Raw genomic sequence first — 17,083 nt, 5'->3', positions numbered from 1 at the left:
TCTCATAAAAAACCTCAAAATGCTACTTCTATTCTAATTTTATCGGCCTCACACCCAAAAAAATCCCAAGCTTTAGCTTTTGGCTCAATTTAGTCTAATACCCAAAAAAAACTCATAACTTTATCATTTGTCTCAATTATATGCAAAAAAAAAAAAAAATTTGTCTCATAAAAAATCTTTGATTTTTACTTTGGCCCCAATTCTACCACCGTTAGCCTTCTGTTCACAATTACCGTTAGTTAATTTTATGTGTCATTATCACGTCTTTAATGAATTACATCTCAGCCAAGCTAACATGAAAAAACCTAATTTCTCTTCTGTTGTTTGCTCCCCTACACATTGCGAGCCACTCAATACGGTGCATTTCAGATTCTCTTCGACACTTAACAACCCAAAGAACGGCTAGACGTGGAAATTTGATTATCCGGACGAACAATCTCAAATCTCGTCGTCCTTGAAATCTATTGTTTTTGAATTTCAAAAATTCATTGGTAAGTTCGGCAAGAAAATTCGAGCCGCGTAGAATTAACTAACGATGATTATAGATGAAAGGGTGATAGTGATGGAATTGAGCTAAAAGTAAAATTTGGGGGCTTTTTATAAGACAGATTTTTTTTTTTTGGATAAAAATTATGATAAATGCTAAAGTTGAGATTTTTTATGAGATAAAATAAGGTTTCGGAAGTAATTGAGATAGAGATTAAAGTTGAAGGTTTTTATTTATTTATTTATATTGGGCCCATTGTGATGGTTAGCACTTCGTCCAACAATTACGCTGACATATCCATTGTCAAATGAATGAAAGTTTGACCAAAAAAAAAAAAAAAGAATGAAAGTTCAGTTTTTTTTTTTAATCGGTGATTGGAATCAAATTTTGTTTTCTTGTCAGAGAACATATATATCTTCCTTATTAGGAAAATATTCTTTAATTATTTATTTTCGCAAAATAAAAGTAATCTAAATATGAAAAAAAAAAAAATTAAAATGCTCCGTGACAACGCATTCTATAGAAACTGAAATTGACGAGTTCAGGCGAGGGAGGAAAGTCAACAGCAAGAAGCTTCCCATATGCTTCCAAACTCACTGAGTTCGCACGAATTCACTGACGATCGCGATTCTCGGATGCAAAATCCGTCCAAGTTCGATTTTTGATCTCACCCAACAAGAAACAGCTCACCGCCTCCCCCCAATTGCACCTCTTTGATCGTCTTCTCCATTGAAGAACAGAGCCGGCAACCTCCAAGATCCAGCTCGCGGTCACAGGGGGCAGCTCCAATCTCTCGCCGTATGTTGCGAAGTTCACCTTCCCCTATTCTTTTCGTTCGGTAGATATCCTTTATCGGTTCCGCAAAGAACCCCATGTCTCTTCTGAACCAGCTGTTCAACAGAGGCGTCTTCGGCGCGAAATGGTCAGTTCTTTCTTATTCTCTGTCTAATCCATGTCTCGATCCATCTTTCTTGAGGTCAATTTCGTGCCTTTTGCCTTCTCCGATGCTGTGTGCTTTTGTGGGTTCCGGAATTTTGAAACGTTGTTGTGCTTTTGAGATGATTACTGTTCACAATAGGCGTTTCCGCGAAAGGGTGGTTCTTTATACTGATGGACTCCGCTCCTAGTTGCTATGTTTTTGATAAAGCTCGGAATTATTGTTCTTTTAAGATTAAGGTGATGATACTACGTGTTGTCACACTCTGACTGATCGTTTAATGTGCTGTTCTATTGGGTATTATTTAGCAAGACAAGCTTGACATTGTCAATCTCGCGGATCAAGTTGCTGCAGAACAAGAGAGACATGCAGCTCAAGCTCATGCGCAAAGAAATAGCCCAATTTTTGCAGGCCGGGCAAGAACCGATTGCTCGCATCCGGGTACTTTTGAGAATTGCACTCAGATATTTTTTTTTCTTTTATGAACTCTGTATCTGTCCAATTCATAATCCTTGGGGTGAGTGCACTCTGTCGAGAGTTGTTCTTCAGAATGATGGCTTTTGTTGACATAGGTGGAGCATGTTATACGGGAACAAAATATAATGGCTGCATATGCCATATTGGAGCTGTTTTGTGAGTTTGTCCATGCTCGCATCCCTATAATTGAAAGTCAGAGGTAGGCCACTTTATAAGTTGTTTTGTATCTCGCTGAAACTGTAATGTTGCTCCTAGGCTACGTAGATTCATTGCCTGGATACCCTCTTTTCTGGAAATCATGCTAATTCTGTGTGGAATTGATGAAGTTGCTAGCTCTTGGCATATGTTGATATATTTTATGTGGTAGTTCATCCAAAAGTTTGAATTTCTAAGTGGGGATGGTGAAGGAGAATAGAATGTCATCATCAGGCCTAAGCGGCCCCTAACGATGCGAATAGATAACTAATTGACAAAAAAACATGGCGAGACAAATTGCCAGTATCCTCAATATAAGTGCTGGAGCATTTTCCTAAAAGTTTGGGCTATTTCCTGGAGAGATAGGAACCTTTACCCAACACGTGCAGAGAGGCATCACAGCAAACCTGAAGCACAGTGCTTTTCTACTTCCAAGCGAATATTCCATGTAGAAAAGGAAATGGAACCCTTTTTTTCTTTTTTCTTTTTCCTTTTTTCTTTTTGGGGGGGAGAGGGGAAGGAAGAAACTGGACCCAATTACTTGTACTCAAATTTTTTAAACTCCCTATTTATCCTGATTTGCGGCTTCCTAGAATATTTAAGTGTTTCTAGATTGTTGCATAATGTTAGCTTCTTTTCTCCTTGGAAGGGTAGTTCCGGTTAGATTTGGTATCTGCATCAAGGACAAAAACACACAATTGAGACAATTAGAACATAAACCATCAATTATCTTGAGAAGTATTATGCATTGATGCATATAAGTCGACTGCTAATATCGTCGTAAACATGGTAATTCCTCTGTGTTAATCTAGATCATCCACAATTCTATCATATATGGTTCTGGGATTGCACTGCTGGGCGCATAGTGTATGGACTTTGAGTGAAGCTATTCGGATTATATCTTGATGTCGTCAAGTTAATTAGAATTCATTGGTTTGTGGGCAAGTTGCATACATAGTAACACGGAAGTTAGAGGTAAATATAAAGAGGTTTTTTCATGAAGAGAGAAGAGGAAAAAGAATTGCTTTTGTTTTTCTGCTACAATGGAAATTGCTTTAGCAGCTTGTCCCAACTTTCAAATTTACAGTATTTCTTTTGCCCACGCCTCAGAGAGTGTCCGACTGATTTGCGTGAAGCCATTGCAAGCATCATTTTCGCGGCTCCAAGATGTTCAGATGTGCCAGATTTGCTGCAGATCAAGAATCTGTTCACTACTAAGTATGGGAAGGAGTTCGTCTTAGCAGCTGCTGAACTTCGTCCTGAATCCGGAGTCAATCGTGAAGTTAGTTGGCTTGTCCTTGTTTCCTAACTCTGATCATGCTTCACCCATTGATTTTTACATCTTAAATTGCTGATATGATTGTCACAGTTAATTGAAAAGCTCAGTGTTGGTGCTCCTTCAGTCAAGACAAGACTCAATGTCTTAAAGGACATTGCCCGAGAACATAATTTGGACTGGGATTCTTCTAATACTGAAGCAGAGTTTACTAAGAAGCATGAAGATCTCCTGGTAATTTTTATTTATCTCTCTAGATTTATAGGAAACGACTTTTTTTTTAATAAGTTAGAATCAACGATCCTCCCCACTATTCTTAGTTTTCAATGAAGAGTCAATACACTCATTTGCGTTGCATTGGAGGTTTCGAAAATGATAATTGCCAGCAAAATTGATAGAGTTGTTTTGGGTTGGAGCCGAGTCTTAGGGAATATATCCCTGACAAGAAACTTTAGTTACCAAGTCCGATGCATGCCTGTTAGGTTCACTTGTCCACATTGTAGCTGTATAGATACTCGGTTTGTTTCAAGTGTGATCCCCTATCCGGCTGTTAGTGTTAGTTCCTGCATCTCCATATTCTGGAATACATCAATGAGCTGTCAGGTTACCATTTGTGATTCGATGTCAACTATGTAGAGAAGTGAGATCAGATCCTTAACTGGCTACGCTATGTCGATATAGTTCAAGAATATATTGTCCTTCCTCTGTGAATACCATCAAAGCTCCTGTGTGAGCTTACTTGTATATCTTACAATATCTGTGATCTAACAACTGCACGTAGAGATTGGCCATTACTTATAAATTGGATCTTGCATAATATTGTACATTTAGCTTTTTGAAAATTATTCGCTGCCTTAAGTAAACAACTTCTTGGAAAAAAAAAAAAAAAACAACTTCGTGATTTTCTTGGTGGTTGAACTGCCAAAGAGAAACCAATATCAGGTCCCTATGATAGTTTAGGTCCATTTATCAACATAGATATTTAAGGTGTTCACTTTTTGCTGGACGAAGGCCTCTAAGTGAATTCACTTAGAGCTTATCTCGTTTTGAGTTAAATGACTTGATCGATTTGTGTTGAGCAAGCACTGCTTAGCCGAAAGCCTGTGAGTTACAGGCTTCTGAAAGAAACAAGTATATTATGAGTCCTGTTTTCATGGACTTACATGCAGGCGGGATCTAAGGAAATTTACAATGGAGCAGCGCTGGCACAAGCCCCTGCCAAGCACGTCTCTTTCCAGTTACCTTCTTCTAATGGGACACATGATATAACTCCTGCAGAGAGTAACAAAGAACACTCACGCCTTGAAGTGCCTGTCACTGCTAGTAAGACATCCTCACATAGCACAAATGAGATCGAAACATCTCAGAAGAGTCAAGATGCTGGAACACCGACAGATTCAAAGTCTGAGACAAGGCCACAATCATCTGAAATTCTGGAAAGAGCTCGAGCCGCCATTGCTTCTGCAGAGCGCGCATCTGCCGCTGCACGTGCAGCCGCTGAGCTGGCGAAGATCCACTACAGGGCACAGAAGAGTTAGGACGGGAGGTCTTCCTAGTACCTGAATGTGATGGGGTTGAAGGCATTGCCTACACGGTCGAATTCTTCTGTAAAGCAGGGAGACATATATAATTAATGGCCATTTTAGGTGTGAAGACGTCCTAGCGAGTGCATGATGCTGACCGTCTCCAAAGGGGTTCAGCGGTGGGGAAAGTAAATGTTTCTTTTTCTCCTCAATAAAACTGATAAATGTGTTGAAGACTACAAAGAATACTAGGAGCAAATGTTTTACGGGATCGGCCATTCGTTTGTAAATTCTCTAAGTGTTCTCTTTGGCACCACTCGTGATGCTTAAGGTAAAAGAGAGCATTGATACATCCCAAGGTACAAGTTTTTTGTTTTTGTCGGTCGAAAAGGTACAAGTTCAATGTGCAAGTTTCATGTATAGGGGGGCTAGTTTTTGAACAGTTTTGAGTGCATTATGAGGAGCTGGAATCTTAAATGACCTAAGATCACAAACTGTAGTGATCGACTTTTTGTGTAATATAAATCTTGCTGTTCATGCGCCTCGATTTATATTCTTAAACCCGAATATAATTTTTTGAACTTTGATACTTCGGCTTATAGATTTCCACAAACTTCTTCATAAATCTTTAGAAATGTGCATGTTCTGTTCTTTTCCTTTTAAACGCAAACAAACTTTTGTCCTGTGAAATTTAAACAGAAGAGGTCTTTACATGGTCCGATCCGGAGTTTCCATGCTTTAAGGTCTTCATTTAGATTAAAAGGGACATTCATAAGACAGACATACATTAAATTTGTCATTCGTGGACCTTGTAAATTCCAAAAGGGTCAGTCAGAGCATCTACTTGATCCTTCTCTATTTCAATCTGCAAACAGTATACGGTAGACCGGCAAAGTTCCATCTTAGTTGACCCAAAAGCTAATTCTATGCGGATATAATAAATGCTAGTACGAAAATTACGGACGACGCTGATCTTGGTCTTTATGCTTGGACCATCTTGTTCTTATGCAAGACATGTATATATGTGGAAAGTATAGAATATTATGCCATTGGAATTGAATACGTATTCCCTCCGTCATCGAAATTGGACTATGTTGGGCTGTACAAGATAGGGGTTGAGAATGGCCAAAATTTTAGTGGAATCGACAAACTTGAAATTGATTCGGGACGCAAGAATGTGCTATTTACTTAATCGATCGTGCACGTCTCTTGGAAATATAGTGGCGCGACGTACACATTAGTGATGGTAAGTCGCTGTTGAGGCCATTAAGACGAGGATTATGCATAGTTTTTGAGAGGTGAATCAGCGCTAAAGCTCTCCAAAAAGATGTTGTCTCTGAAGGGAGACCTGTTTTCATTTAATACAGTTCATAGCTTTTCTATATCATTCATCATGTTCATGCAGTCCTGCCTGGGATTTTGTTTCCCCGCAACATAAGTTGGTAATGTCCGAATGGAAAGCATTTCTATTTCAAGATCATAGGAAGAATCAACTCCCATTTCATGTATTTTCCTCTCTATAGAAAAAGGGAACAGAAACCGGAGAAGGGCAAAAGGAAAAGGAGGGCTGAGTACTGGGACTGGACTGGACTGGAGCATCTTTAAAACCAAAGCAGCGCCACCAGAACGGAGTCCGAAAAAGTCTGCCGGTCGGTCAGGAAGAACCAAAGACATTCTTGTCGCTATTCCCGATCGACCCCAGCACTGTACTTTTGCTTTTTCATTTATCTTTTGCCAGCTCTCTACTCCTCTCGTCCTACCACCATCGACCCTATCGCCGCAGCTGGAAGCAGAGAGTGGCTAAAACCCTAGCCAGGCTGCGCCTACACATGGATGGATGGACAACCACCACACCACCACCCCTATTACACGCACTTTGCACAGTTGATGCATGCATGCAGAGATGTGTGCGCATTGCCCAATCGATGCATGTATTACGGGTAAAAACAAAAACCTAGACACAGTCTATACGCACTTTTACACTCTCTTTCAAGTCTCAAAGTCTTCCCCCCTCCCTCCCCTACACCCCCAACCCCCCAGAACTCGAATGCACGTCTCTTTCACAAAAGACAACCCCTAGCCCATGAGAACATCAACCAACGCCTACCTTAGCTTCAGATATCTACCCACTGATTACTTTTAGGGTTTTATAATGATGACAGGCACACACCGAGAGAGAGAGAGAGAGAGAGAGAGTGAAAGAGATGTAACGTCGATTAGCAGGAGAAATAACAAGGACTGAAGGTGAGACTCATGAAGAAAACAAGCGGGGTGATCAATATAACGTCCGAAAACAGAGAGAGAGAGAGAGCGAGAGAGAGAGAGAGAGACTCGATCAGGAACGCGTGGTCTATTATGAGATCCCACGTTGAGATTGGTGCTTATCATGTTTGAAAAATTAGAGATCCAGTTTCAGCTTTTTGTCTGCCAGATCTCTTGTGTATTTAATGCTTTGCTTGAAATGAAATGATTGAGTTGGGGGCAGCCAAATTCAATTTTTTTTTTCTTTTTGGTCGGAAGCCAAATTCAATTTCACTTACTGCCTTGTTCACATAGAAATCAGTTAGAATTGACAAGAGACTAATTGGAAAACTTTATTATGTATCAATTGCACGATCAAGTGTCCAATCAAGATATTGAAAATTGAAACTTTCCTTATACAATATGTTTAACCAGTGCCTTGTGACACTCATTAACATGATTCATTAATCTATTAATTTTCTTTTTGCATGTAATAAGATCAATCATTTATATAATACAAGAAATACTGTGACTTAACTAATCCGTACAGTACACATAAATCAATTCATTCACGTGCATCGAGTAAGATTTAAAAAATTGGGTGGCAAGCATGATCCCTAAGGTAAAAATGAGTGAGTGACGTTGGAATTTGAATACAGGATTTGCTGAATCAAAATCAAATGATTTAAGACGTTAGTCTACGCTTACTTCTCATGTGATTTCTCACTCTTAATTTTATACTTTTTTGGAAAACCCTCTTTCTATCTCCTCACACACAGCTTAAGACACCATGCACCAACGAGCCATCGCAACGGCCTGGCCCTACCGTTGGCGCCTTGCAGCCAACCGCCCCTCTCCCCGCACCCACCGCCAGGTGGACCTCATGTTCATGAGGACCACGGCCAATCACATGAGTTCCGTAGTATAGCTCACCCATGGCCGTGAGAGCTTGGGCATGCCAACCATGGTACAATGGCCACAGAAGCTTGTAGCAAAGTTCAGCCCCAGTGGCCATGGCTGCGCGAGCTTCACCACAAAGTTTCTGGCCGTGCCCATGCAAGAAGAAGAAATAGAAAATCGAGTGCACAAATGCACAATAAAACTACTGATACAAGCGAGTAGCTGATAAATAATTGCGCTCGTGGAAAGATCCGAATACCCATAAGTGCTATTTACACTATTCATGGTTGGAGGAAAACGTACATCTAATTTGAAAGTTATAAGTCCTGGACATTACCCACAAACAAACTTAATTAAAAATTAGAGACGGTAGATGTGCATGGTTTGAGGAAATCAATTTGGTCCCTTTTAAGTTATCTAGTCATGATTTGTTAAAGATGTTTTTTTCCATGCGGTAAAACACGTTATGAACTTTTTAGTCGCCTGAAATTGGGTAACAACAAATTACTTTGGCTCCTGTACGAGTGAAACGTGCAACATGGATCAAAACCACATTGAAGGAGGAAAGCTATAGAACTGTTAGGCTCAAAGTTTGACCAATTGAAAGATCTAAACATTGTTTATGATGTTCTTTCTAGTAGACAAATTGCTTGCGGAGTATAAAAATACATCAACTTTCATCCTTCCCTTTTTTTTTTTTTTTGTTGGTGTAAAATGTAAGTATTATTGAGCAGATATGGTACAGCAACTTAGGGGCATCCTCCAGCATTACAAATAGAGGTAATAGTTCAAAAAGATAGAGATAGGAAGTCTCCACATAGTAGCTAATCTTTCTATTTTATGCGTAGTGGAATAGTGTGAATCTAGGGTTATCATCCAAATGGTTTTGCTTCCTTTTTGGCAATAAATTAAAAATTTTATAAACCAAAAAATGATGAGGGGCAAAAAAAAAAAAATGAGAAATTAGGATTCATTTGTTTTTATAGAAAATGAATGATTTGAAAAATATTTTTCTTAAAGTGATTGTTTATATCATTTATAAAAATAAATGAATGAGATATAATATTTAAATACAAATTGTTGTCAGTAATGAAATCATTTTTCATTGACCAATTATATTGTGCAATATATGTGATCATTTAAAAAAAAGATCTTTTTTTTCAATCACTCATGTTTGCACGACAAACAAACCCTAAGCAAAGAAATGGCACGAGCCTAGGAGGATCAGAACGATACTGACATTACATTGTCGGGATAAGAATTCTCAACTTGTATGTCCCTTTTTTTTCCTTTTCTTTTTTTTAGAGTAGGGGGGACATCAATTGCACGTTTATCTAATAGGATATTGTCAATATACTGGGCAGTGATAGATTGTTGTCCATTAATAAGACAAAATCGATCTAAGGCCTGTAGACCATCATCTGTAGTTTACAGCCTAATCGAAACAACTTTTTATGGCGGATCCAATTAGAATTATGCACTCCTCTTAAGTGAGAGAGGACTACAAATGCTTAAAGCAATACCCACTTCCATTTCGTGCCACTACTCCAAATTGCCAAATTCTTGCCCATTCCTTCACCATAATTTGCATGGAATGTTAAGTTAATTACAATTTTGGACAAGATGTTGGTTGTTACATAACAAATTTTAATTTCATGTTTAAAGGTACATAACTTTCTTGATTTATCGCTCTCACCAGATATAACAAGTATTGAAGATTCTTTCTCGTGGACCCACACTTCGTTTCCTGCTCGAATTTGTCTATGGTGCTATCGAGCATCGTATCGGAAGATTTATAAATACTAGTAAGTATCTCCGTTTTGACGGGAACCAAGGTTGCTGAATTGCTTTGATATCTCAGTATTCGCATCCTACGACAAAATGAGCACATGTTCACAGGCATTTTGCGAGCATCGAGTATGGTACAATGTGCTTCAAACGATGGTCCATTAATTGCACTAATCCAGTGCACATTAGTCTAATCGATCTTGATTGGGAATAAACTTTTAATGAAGCCAACATTATGCATCAATGGCCTGAAAGTAATTGCTCCAATGGAACCTACCCCTCTCAAGTGGGGAATAATGGCTACATTTCCGAGCCAGACGATGCATCCAACCTCGCTTGGCTTACTCTTCTTTGCTATCTATATCTTGGAACATGCCAATCCAGGTTGCTTGCAAGGCTTTGCTTAGCTGACAAAGCGTCGGGCTTTCAGATATTAGAAGGTAACTTCACTCACTTTGGTGACTGTGAGTAAAGCGTGCGTTCGGCTGGCTATTTGCCCAGATCAGGTTATTGCAACAAAAATGCAAAGCCCTAGCTAGGCCCATATGTATAGCCAAGTCTATCTAGAACAAAGTACATATGTGTAGCTCTGATCCTCGAATTGGCATCGATTGGCCTAGCGTGGCGTGATTCTCGACCATCTTTGATTCATCTTATGTGAAAAAGACTCAAGGAGGGGCCAATTCAATTTGCTTCATGTGTGATTTCAAAGATATGGTCTATCTTTGTAGATCCTACTCGAAAATATATCTGTATATAATAGCGAATACAACCAATCCTAGCCGTACTCTCTCTCTCTCTCTAGGAATGAACGGATATACATAGGTTTTGGATGTATTTTAGGCATGAAGTTGATGGATTTTATGCCAAAGCTTAGAAGTGTGTTACTTAAACCCGAGAAGGAATCACCAAAAAAGGGAAGAAAAAAAAACTATTTCCCAAATCCATATTTCAATATCCCAAGTGTGGAATCGCCCACACGAACCGGACCAGTAATTAAGAAAAACTAAAATCATAAATCCGTAATCTCCCTCCTTAGTCATCTCGTCTCATCTCGATCTCTCTTGGTCTCTCCGTCTCTCAACTCTTAACTCCCATTGACTTAGGGCCACGCCTTTGGTCGTTCCATGCAAACTCGACTCACGGCCTTGCCTCCCCCTCTCGCTCTCGATCACCTCTATTTGTTGTAATTTGTAAACCCTAATTGCTGCCATTACCCCTTTCTAGTTTCCTCAATCTACTCACTGTTCGAAGTGCTGAGAGGAATGTGAAGTATTCTTTGCGGTGTGTGAAGTTTTTTTACAAACAACGGGGCAATTAAAGAACATGACATTCTTTTTTGCCCAAAAAAAAGCTTGGTGAGACTAGTTTATGGCTCACTGAAAAATAAGCCATTGATCGCGTGAAGTTTGGTGGGATGGGTTTTATGGACCCGATCCGGTCCGGGTGGGTCTATGGAACCAACGGATGGTGCCCTTTCCAATTTTTTGGGAACCTGTCCGGACTAGTCGTCCGATTCCAGGATGGGTTCATGGAACCACGGACGGTGCCCATTTGATGCGGGTGGGGGTGGGCAAGATCTGTTTGAGTGATGTCAATGGGTAAACGAAAAATGCAAGATAGATTACGATCAACCCAAGGCGTACATAATATCACCAACCAAGGATCGTGATCGGGATTGATGAAGTTCATTATCAAGACCTGCAAAATATCACCAGCTGACGATACAAATGCTTTTTTGGTTCACTATCGAGGAAGAATTCAACTTTCAAGGATATAGATGCTAGGGATAGATATTTGCTCACATTGCGGCAAATCTCTTATATTTTCATTCATTAGTCTCTTTATATAGAGGAATTAACTCATAGGAAATCGACAAAGCATTAAAAATATTGAAACTACCCAACATTAAGGACATAGGAACTAGAAAATACAATGAAAATCTAACAACTAGAGAGTACATTAAATATCTAGAGATTTGAACTTTGACTCTAAATTCGTTCGTCGTCCTTAGAAGCCTAGAAGAGCAACCCCTGAAATTCCTTTCTTTTCCCCATTGTATCCATTCTTCATCGATAAATTCTCCTCATCATCAACAAGCCTACAGTTCTTATCTCAGAAAACTCAAAATACAAAAATTGTAGATCCAAAAGTCCTTGAACTTTTGGCCTTGGAATCAGGTCAACCCGATTTGTAACGACAAAGTTACTACCATTATCTAGGGCTAGCGCAGAACTGAAATTTCTGCTCATTGTCGTGACAAAATATCCATGTGCATAAGTCATTCTCCCGATCTTCGACATCTTCAACATGAACTTATCAATAAGGTTCAATGCTCCCACCTCACCATTCCAATTTTTCGTGGCCGGCTCCCTGCTCCAAAGTCGGAATTGCCCACCCTAAAACCGATCACCCCAAGAGTCAAGTAGCTGAAGCTACCTAGTAGTGGCTGAGTGCCTGGCTAACATCTAGCCAGGATGTCGAGCCAGCCCCAGGTGCCTGGCTCAAACATGGTTGGGCGCCCAGCCAGTCCCTCTAGAAAACCACTTTCGCGTTGGCCCTCTCTATATAAGACCTGGTTTCAACTTATTTCAGGCATGCATAGGGAGATTACATGATTGAAAGTACTCCTAGGGTTTTTCTCCGAGAGTATTGTGAGAAAAATACTGAAGAGATACGAGCTTATTACTTGGAATTTCCCGAAAATGAAGATCATCTGCTCCCTGATTGTTGATGCTTCAATCGAAAGGAGATTCCTTAACAGGAACTTATCCCAATAAACAAGGAACCATGAAACTACACATGACCTCGAACGAAAGCAACTATTCTTTGGGGATAGAAAGGGACTCGTCATTCTTCACTTCCCCATAAAAAGAACTAATCTAAAGATTTTGCCTAGGAGTTCACTGGCTATTAATCACGATGGTTTCTGGTCTACTGATTAAAACACGACCATTTGCCACACTTCTTTTCACCCCCAGCCATAGTCACTGTCTGAGGACAGATATTTCTGGACAAGTGAGATCACAGTGTAGAGAGAGAGAGAGAGAGTTCACAAACTTACAACGCATGCAAAGGGGAAAAGGGAGGGTTGGGAACTTCCAGTTCATATCGAACTTCCCTTGTCCCACATGCACGACCAACCAAAACCCCCTCAAAAGCTCAAAGCTTTTCCTTTTACAGACATTATAGCAAACAACTCATAATCGATTTATAGATCGAATACGTGAACCCAATACACGACGACACAAACACACAGACTCACTCTCTCCGGACAAACTAGCTGATGAGAGAGTGTTACCTGATTCCAAAAGCTGTACCATTCAACCCCTCCCTCTGTCCCCCAAACAAACCAAAACTTCTCTCCCTCTCTCTCTCCTCTTCCCTTGCATGAAATGAACCCCCCTCTCTGTAGTCAGTTTTTGTCATGTCCCTCTTTCTGTCTCTAAGGGTGGCTTTTCAAGAACTTGGTTCAATACTCCAAACAAACGTCCAAGGAGATCAAATTTTTAGAACCCATCTTGAAACCGATTGATCGAGGGAGGATCCAATCTCGACACCCAATTCAATCCTTCCTTCTGACCCTGCGGCAACCTGTCCCTGCCTCCTCCCTCGGGTGCGTTGAACCCTTCTCCGACCGGTGCCCCGATGCAGGTGTAGTTCGACTCCGGTGTGCCCAAGTGCGAGCTTGAGCTCCTGCTGAACATGTGGCCCATTGAGTAGTTATCGCCCGCGGCGGCTGGGTGCTGGTTGCCATTGTAATGCGAAGGGTAGGCCGCGAGGCGGGGTGGCGATGGGTATAGGTAAGGTGGCAGTGGCTGGACAATGGAAGATGAGGAGGAGGCCGAAAAGAATCGCGCCGGCGGTGGCGGCTGGTACATCGATGATCTGAATGGAAGCGGCGGATCTGCCACATTGGTTGCCGTGTGATAGCCTCCCGGTATTGATTGGCAGCTACTGAGAAAACAAGGATCTCACTAGGGTTAAGGCAAGTGTGTTCATATCTGAACTTAAGCTTGAACGAAGCAATGACCCAAAACAAAGGATCTCACTAGGGTTGAGCACACGTGTCCTGTGTTCATTGAGGGTGATATGAACAAGGTCCTATTAACCATACTTAACAGGATAATTTTTTCAATTTAATTAAGTTTTAACAAGAGAAGTTATTTTAACAAAAATCCGGTTAAGAATACCAAAGATGAGAATCCCATCTTTTCCTTTTTATCTTTTACCAATCTTTGCACATTGGTTGAGCACACATATGTCCTATGCTCGTCAGAGTTTCCATTTTCATGTTAAAAGGAAGAGAGAGAGAGAGAGAGAGCGTACCCTAGATGATGATGAGGAAGGGCGGGATGAGCGGCTAGGGTATCGTTACCGAAGACGAGCTGACGAGCCTTGTTCAGTGTCTCAGTCTCTCGTTCTGACCAAAACCCAACAACCGAAGGAACAACAAGAGAACAAATCATTTCAAATCAAAACCCCCAACAGTAGTTCCCCCCTCAAGAATTTCAGCGAAACCCCAACTGTTACTCCAAGTTCGTGCGTGTGTGCGTGTGAAGAAACCGAGATTTGACATGACTAGGCCTTCACCGAAAGCAAGATCATTCACCGAAGTCCACAGTCCATTTCAGGTTTCATCAACAGTGCAGTTCAGACCTCGTTTCTTTTTTCCTGTTCTTCTTCCTGATTAAGAGAAATGAACAGAAGGGAAGAGAGAGAGAGAGAGGACGTGCCTTGACGGTGGCGATTCATGTGCCCGCCAAGAGCTTGAGACTTGCAGAACTTGAGGGAACAGAACCTACACTCGTAGACCTTCCCGCACTCTTCTTTTGCGTCGCTCTTCTTTTTCCTGCACCCTGTCAACCAATTAAAGCAACTCGATTTGACCCTTCTTGCCCCCAAAAAGAGAGAGAAAAACAAAAGGTCCAACCCTAATCGGCTCTCGCCCCAGATTAATTTTTAGGGTCGTACCATCATAGCATTTGAAAGATCGACTTTGGACCGACTCTTTCTCTCATTTTGATAAAGATGAGAACCTTTTGGTCCGCACTGTAAAAGCTCAAAACTCGCTCTCTGATTTCGAGCTTGGCAAGTTACTACACAATGTCTCCCTTTCTTCGCCGACAAAATGGAACTGATTTTGTATTGACAAAAGCGAAAGGAACTTGAACTTCTCTCTCTCTCTATCTCTCTCCTTTTTTTTTTTTCGTTTTTTCTCAACCGAAGTAACTAGCAGTCTAAAGGAGAAAACACTTGATACCTGATAAGGAGCTACTGCCCTCCAACACTTGCGTATTACCATCTCTAGTGCAATCCTCAGGCAAGTTGTTGAGGTCTAGGGAGTTGTTTTCCAGCTCTCTCCTGCAACAAGCAAAAAAAAAAAAAAAAAGAAGGAAAGAAAGAAACAATAGGACTTAGTCTCGAAGAAGAGGATGGGGGGTGGTCAAATTAGCTAATAATGAAGAGGAGCTGAAAGAGTAAAAGAGAGTGGGTTTGTGTGTGGGGGGAGACCTACATGGTTTGGTTGGTACCGACAGAGAGACAGAAAAAAACGTGAGGCTAAAGCAATCTTCAGGTTAAGTGGGTGTGTGGGAAGATACTAAGTGCTGGAAAAAAGGAAAAAGCAAAGGTGGTCTTAGAGAACAGGCAAAGATTTCACAAGACTTGCAGTTGAAGACTGCAATATAAAGGCTAGTCGAGTGGAGTGAAGGGTAGAGAGAGAGAGAGGAAGAAAAGGAGGGCCTTTGAAAGTTCTCTATCAGTTCCACCCCCTGCCACGCCCCTGCACTGCACAGTGCACACCCCTCTCTCTCTTTATCTCTCTGAAAGATGAGAATTGAAAGAACAAAGAGGGCATTCTCGTGACTCCACTTGAGAATGAGGGGCTAGGAGTCTACCAGAGTGTCGTTCTGGTTCGGTTGAGACGGGTGAAGGGAATTGGACTTCTCCCTGACCAAGGAGAAAAGAATGACTCACGCTTTCCCTTTTGAGAGAGAGATGCTTGGTTCATCTTTGGCAGGACTGGGCGATATAAGTGAAGGAAGGAAATGGAAGTAGGACAAGATCAGGCAATACGTATTCAACTTCCAGCTCTAGTTCTGCTGTTGTTGTTGTTGTTGTTTTTGTTGTTGTTGTTGTTGTGTACCAGCAATGCCAAGGACAAAGATCCAAGAACGATATTGCTCGTATAAGAAACAGTGTGGAGATGCAGAGCTGTCGGTACTGATATATCGAGAAGTAATGCTAGGTTTAATATGACTACCGTAATATTAGTACAGCACCTTCTGGGGCACATTATTATTATTATTATTATTATTATTATTATTATTGGAGTTCCGGATTAGCTGCTTATTTGAATGCTCGCTCGCGTTAGCAACCACGTTGACTTAGTTTATCGGTTTTGTCGATCAAATTTCATACACCAATGTAGCGTTACTCGATTATAAGAAGACTGCCTTTTGATAAAAGAATAATAATGGTTGGGATACTTAGTAAGACTGGCCAGAAGGTGTTGACAGCGGCTAATGGTTGAGGGGATGGCATGCCTTATTGTTCATCGTTATATAGTGATTAAATATCTTTGATTTACTAGCTATCCAACAGACTAATCATTCGTTGCCGCTCGGTTATATCCCTTCCCAGCTCCCATCAAGAAATAGAACCGACTAATCCTAAAACAAAGGGTCGAGAAACTCAATACCACCATTTCACTATTCTTGAACAACTTGGAGCTGGGCTTTTGTTTCGCACTATTACGTATACGAAAATAATGGAAAAAAATTGAATTCCATTCTCAACTACTCCTATTGGAAATAGGATTGAATACGAATTCGAACCATAGCACACGGCTTCATAAAATCGTATGATTTTCCCGATCTAAACCAAGCAGGTTTTACATGAAGAAAAATTGGCTCAACATGTTCTAAGAAAAAAGGAGTTGTAGACTTGATTAGATGGATCAATTTCCTCGGTGGTTCATCTCCAATTTTGCACGAAAAATCGCTCCACTTCTCAAGACAACAGAGGATAAAGAGTTTTTTGAGGACGAGAGCCATGGCCCATTCTTTCAACGAAGGCTTTCGCTTTCACATGTGCATTCCCCGGCTATTTACTGGATTGCTAAGATGGAGTTTTCATATTCTTCAACTGCTGATGCGGAAAGATCGGTCGGCAACTCCGGATCGATTATTAATGCTTCATATCCCGCTTGGTTATTTGAACAGGGGAAGAAAAACATGATTGACAATCTTGTCTTC

The 17,083-nt window shown here is 40.8% G+C and overlaps 2 protein-coding genes and 1 long non-coding RNA gene across 4 annotated transcripts in view; 2 read left to right on the top strand and 1 right to left on the bottom strand.

Annotated features, from left to right (window-relative positions):
* Positions 1 to 1,213: 1,213 nt before the first annotated feature.
* Positions 1,214 to 5,167, top strand: LOC115752390 (IST1-like protein). 2 transcript variants are annotated; one of them, XM_048278754.1, is made up of 6 exons: positions 1,214 to 1,409; positions 1,733 to 1,865; positions 1,997 to 2,100; positions 3,207 to 3,378; positions 3,466 to 3,606; positions 4,651 to 5,167. In XM_048278754.1, the coding sequence occupies exons 1-6, from the start codon at positions 1,360 to 1,362 to the stop codon at positions 4,933 to 4,935; spliced, it is 885 nt and encodes a 294-aa protein (XP_048134711.1). In that variant the 5' UTR covers positions 1,214 to 1,359; the 3' UTR covers positions 4,936 to 5,167. The 2 variants fall into 2 exon arrangements, with proteins under 2 accessions (XP_048134711.1, XP_030546405.1); XM_030690545.2 differs by having other exon boundaries at positions 1,215 to 1,409; positions 4,542 to 5,167.
* A 44-nt stretch (positions 5,168 to 5,211) lies between these two features.
* Positions 5,212 to 5,442, top strand: LOC115752398. Its single transcript, XR_004016738.1, has 2 exons — positions 5,212 to 5,254; positions 5,287 to 5,442. It is a non-coding gene; the product is annotated as an uncharacterized LOC115752398 (long non-coding RNA).
* Positions 5,443 to 12,875: 7,433 nt separating this feature from the next.
* LOC115752648 (zinc finger protein JAGGED-like) overlaps positions 12,876 to 17,083 on the bottom strand; it is a 36,971-nt gene continuing 32,763 nt past the window's right edge. Inside the window, exons 7-11 of the mRNA XM_048279041.1 lie at positions 15,339 to 15,396; positions 15,088 to 15,188; positions 14,561 to 14,683; positions 14,154 to 14,247; positions 12,876 to 13,781 (exon numbers count right to left, since the gene is read on the bottom strand). Coding sequence (XP_048134998.1) covers positions 13,334 to 13,781; positions 14,154 to 14,247; positions 14,561 to 14,683; positions 15,088 to 15,188; positions 15,339 to 15,396 — 824 coding nt within the window. The 3' untranslated portion in view covers positions 12,876 to 13,333. The remainder of the gene's footprint in view (positions 13,782 to 14,153; positions 14,248 to 14,560; positions 14,684 to 15,087; positions 15,189 to 15,338; positions 15,397 to 17,083) is intronic.

The sequence above is a fragment of the Rhodamnia argentea genome, chromosome 5 (genome assembly GCF_020921035.1).
Source record: "Rhodamnia argentea isolate NSW1041297 chromosome 5, ASM2092103v1, whole genome shotgun sequence".
Classification (NCBI taxonomy): domain Eukaryota; kingdom Viridiplantae; phylum Streptophyta; class Magnoliopsida; order Myrtales; family Myrtaceae; genus Rhodamnia; species Rhodamnia argentea.
Note: the sequence above shows the minus strand (reverse complement) of the source record. Positions and strands in the feature narration are given on the sequence as shown.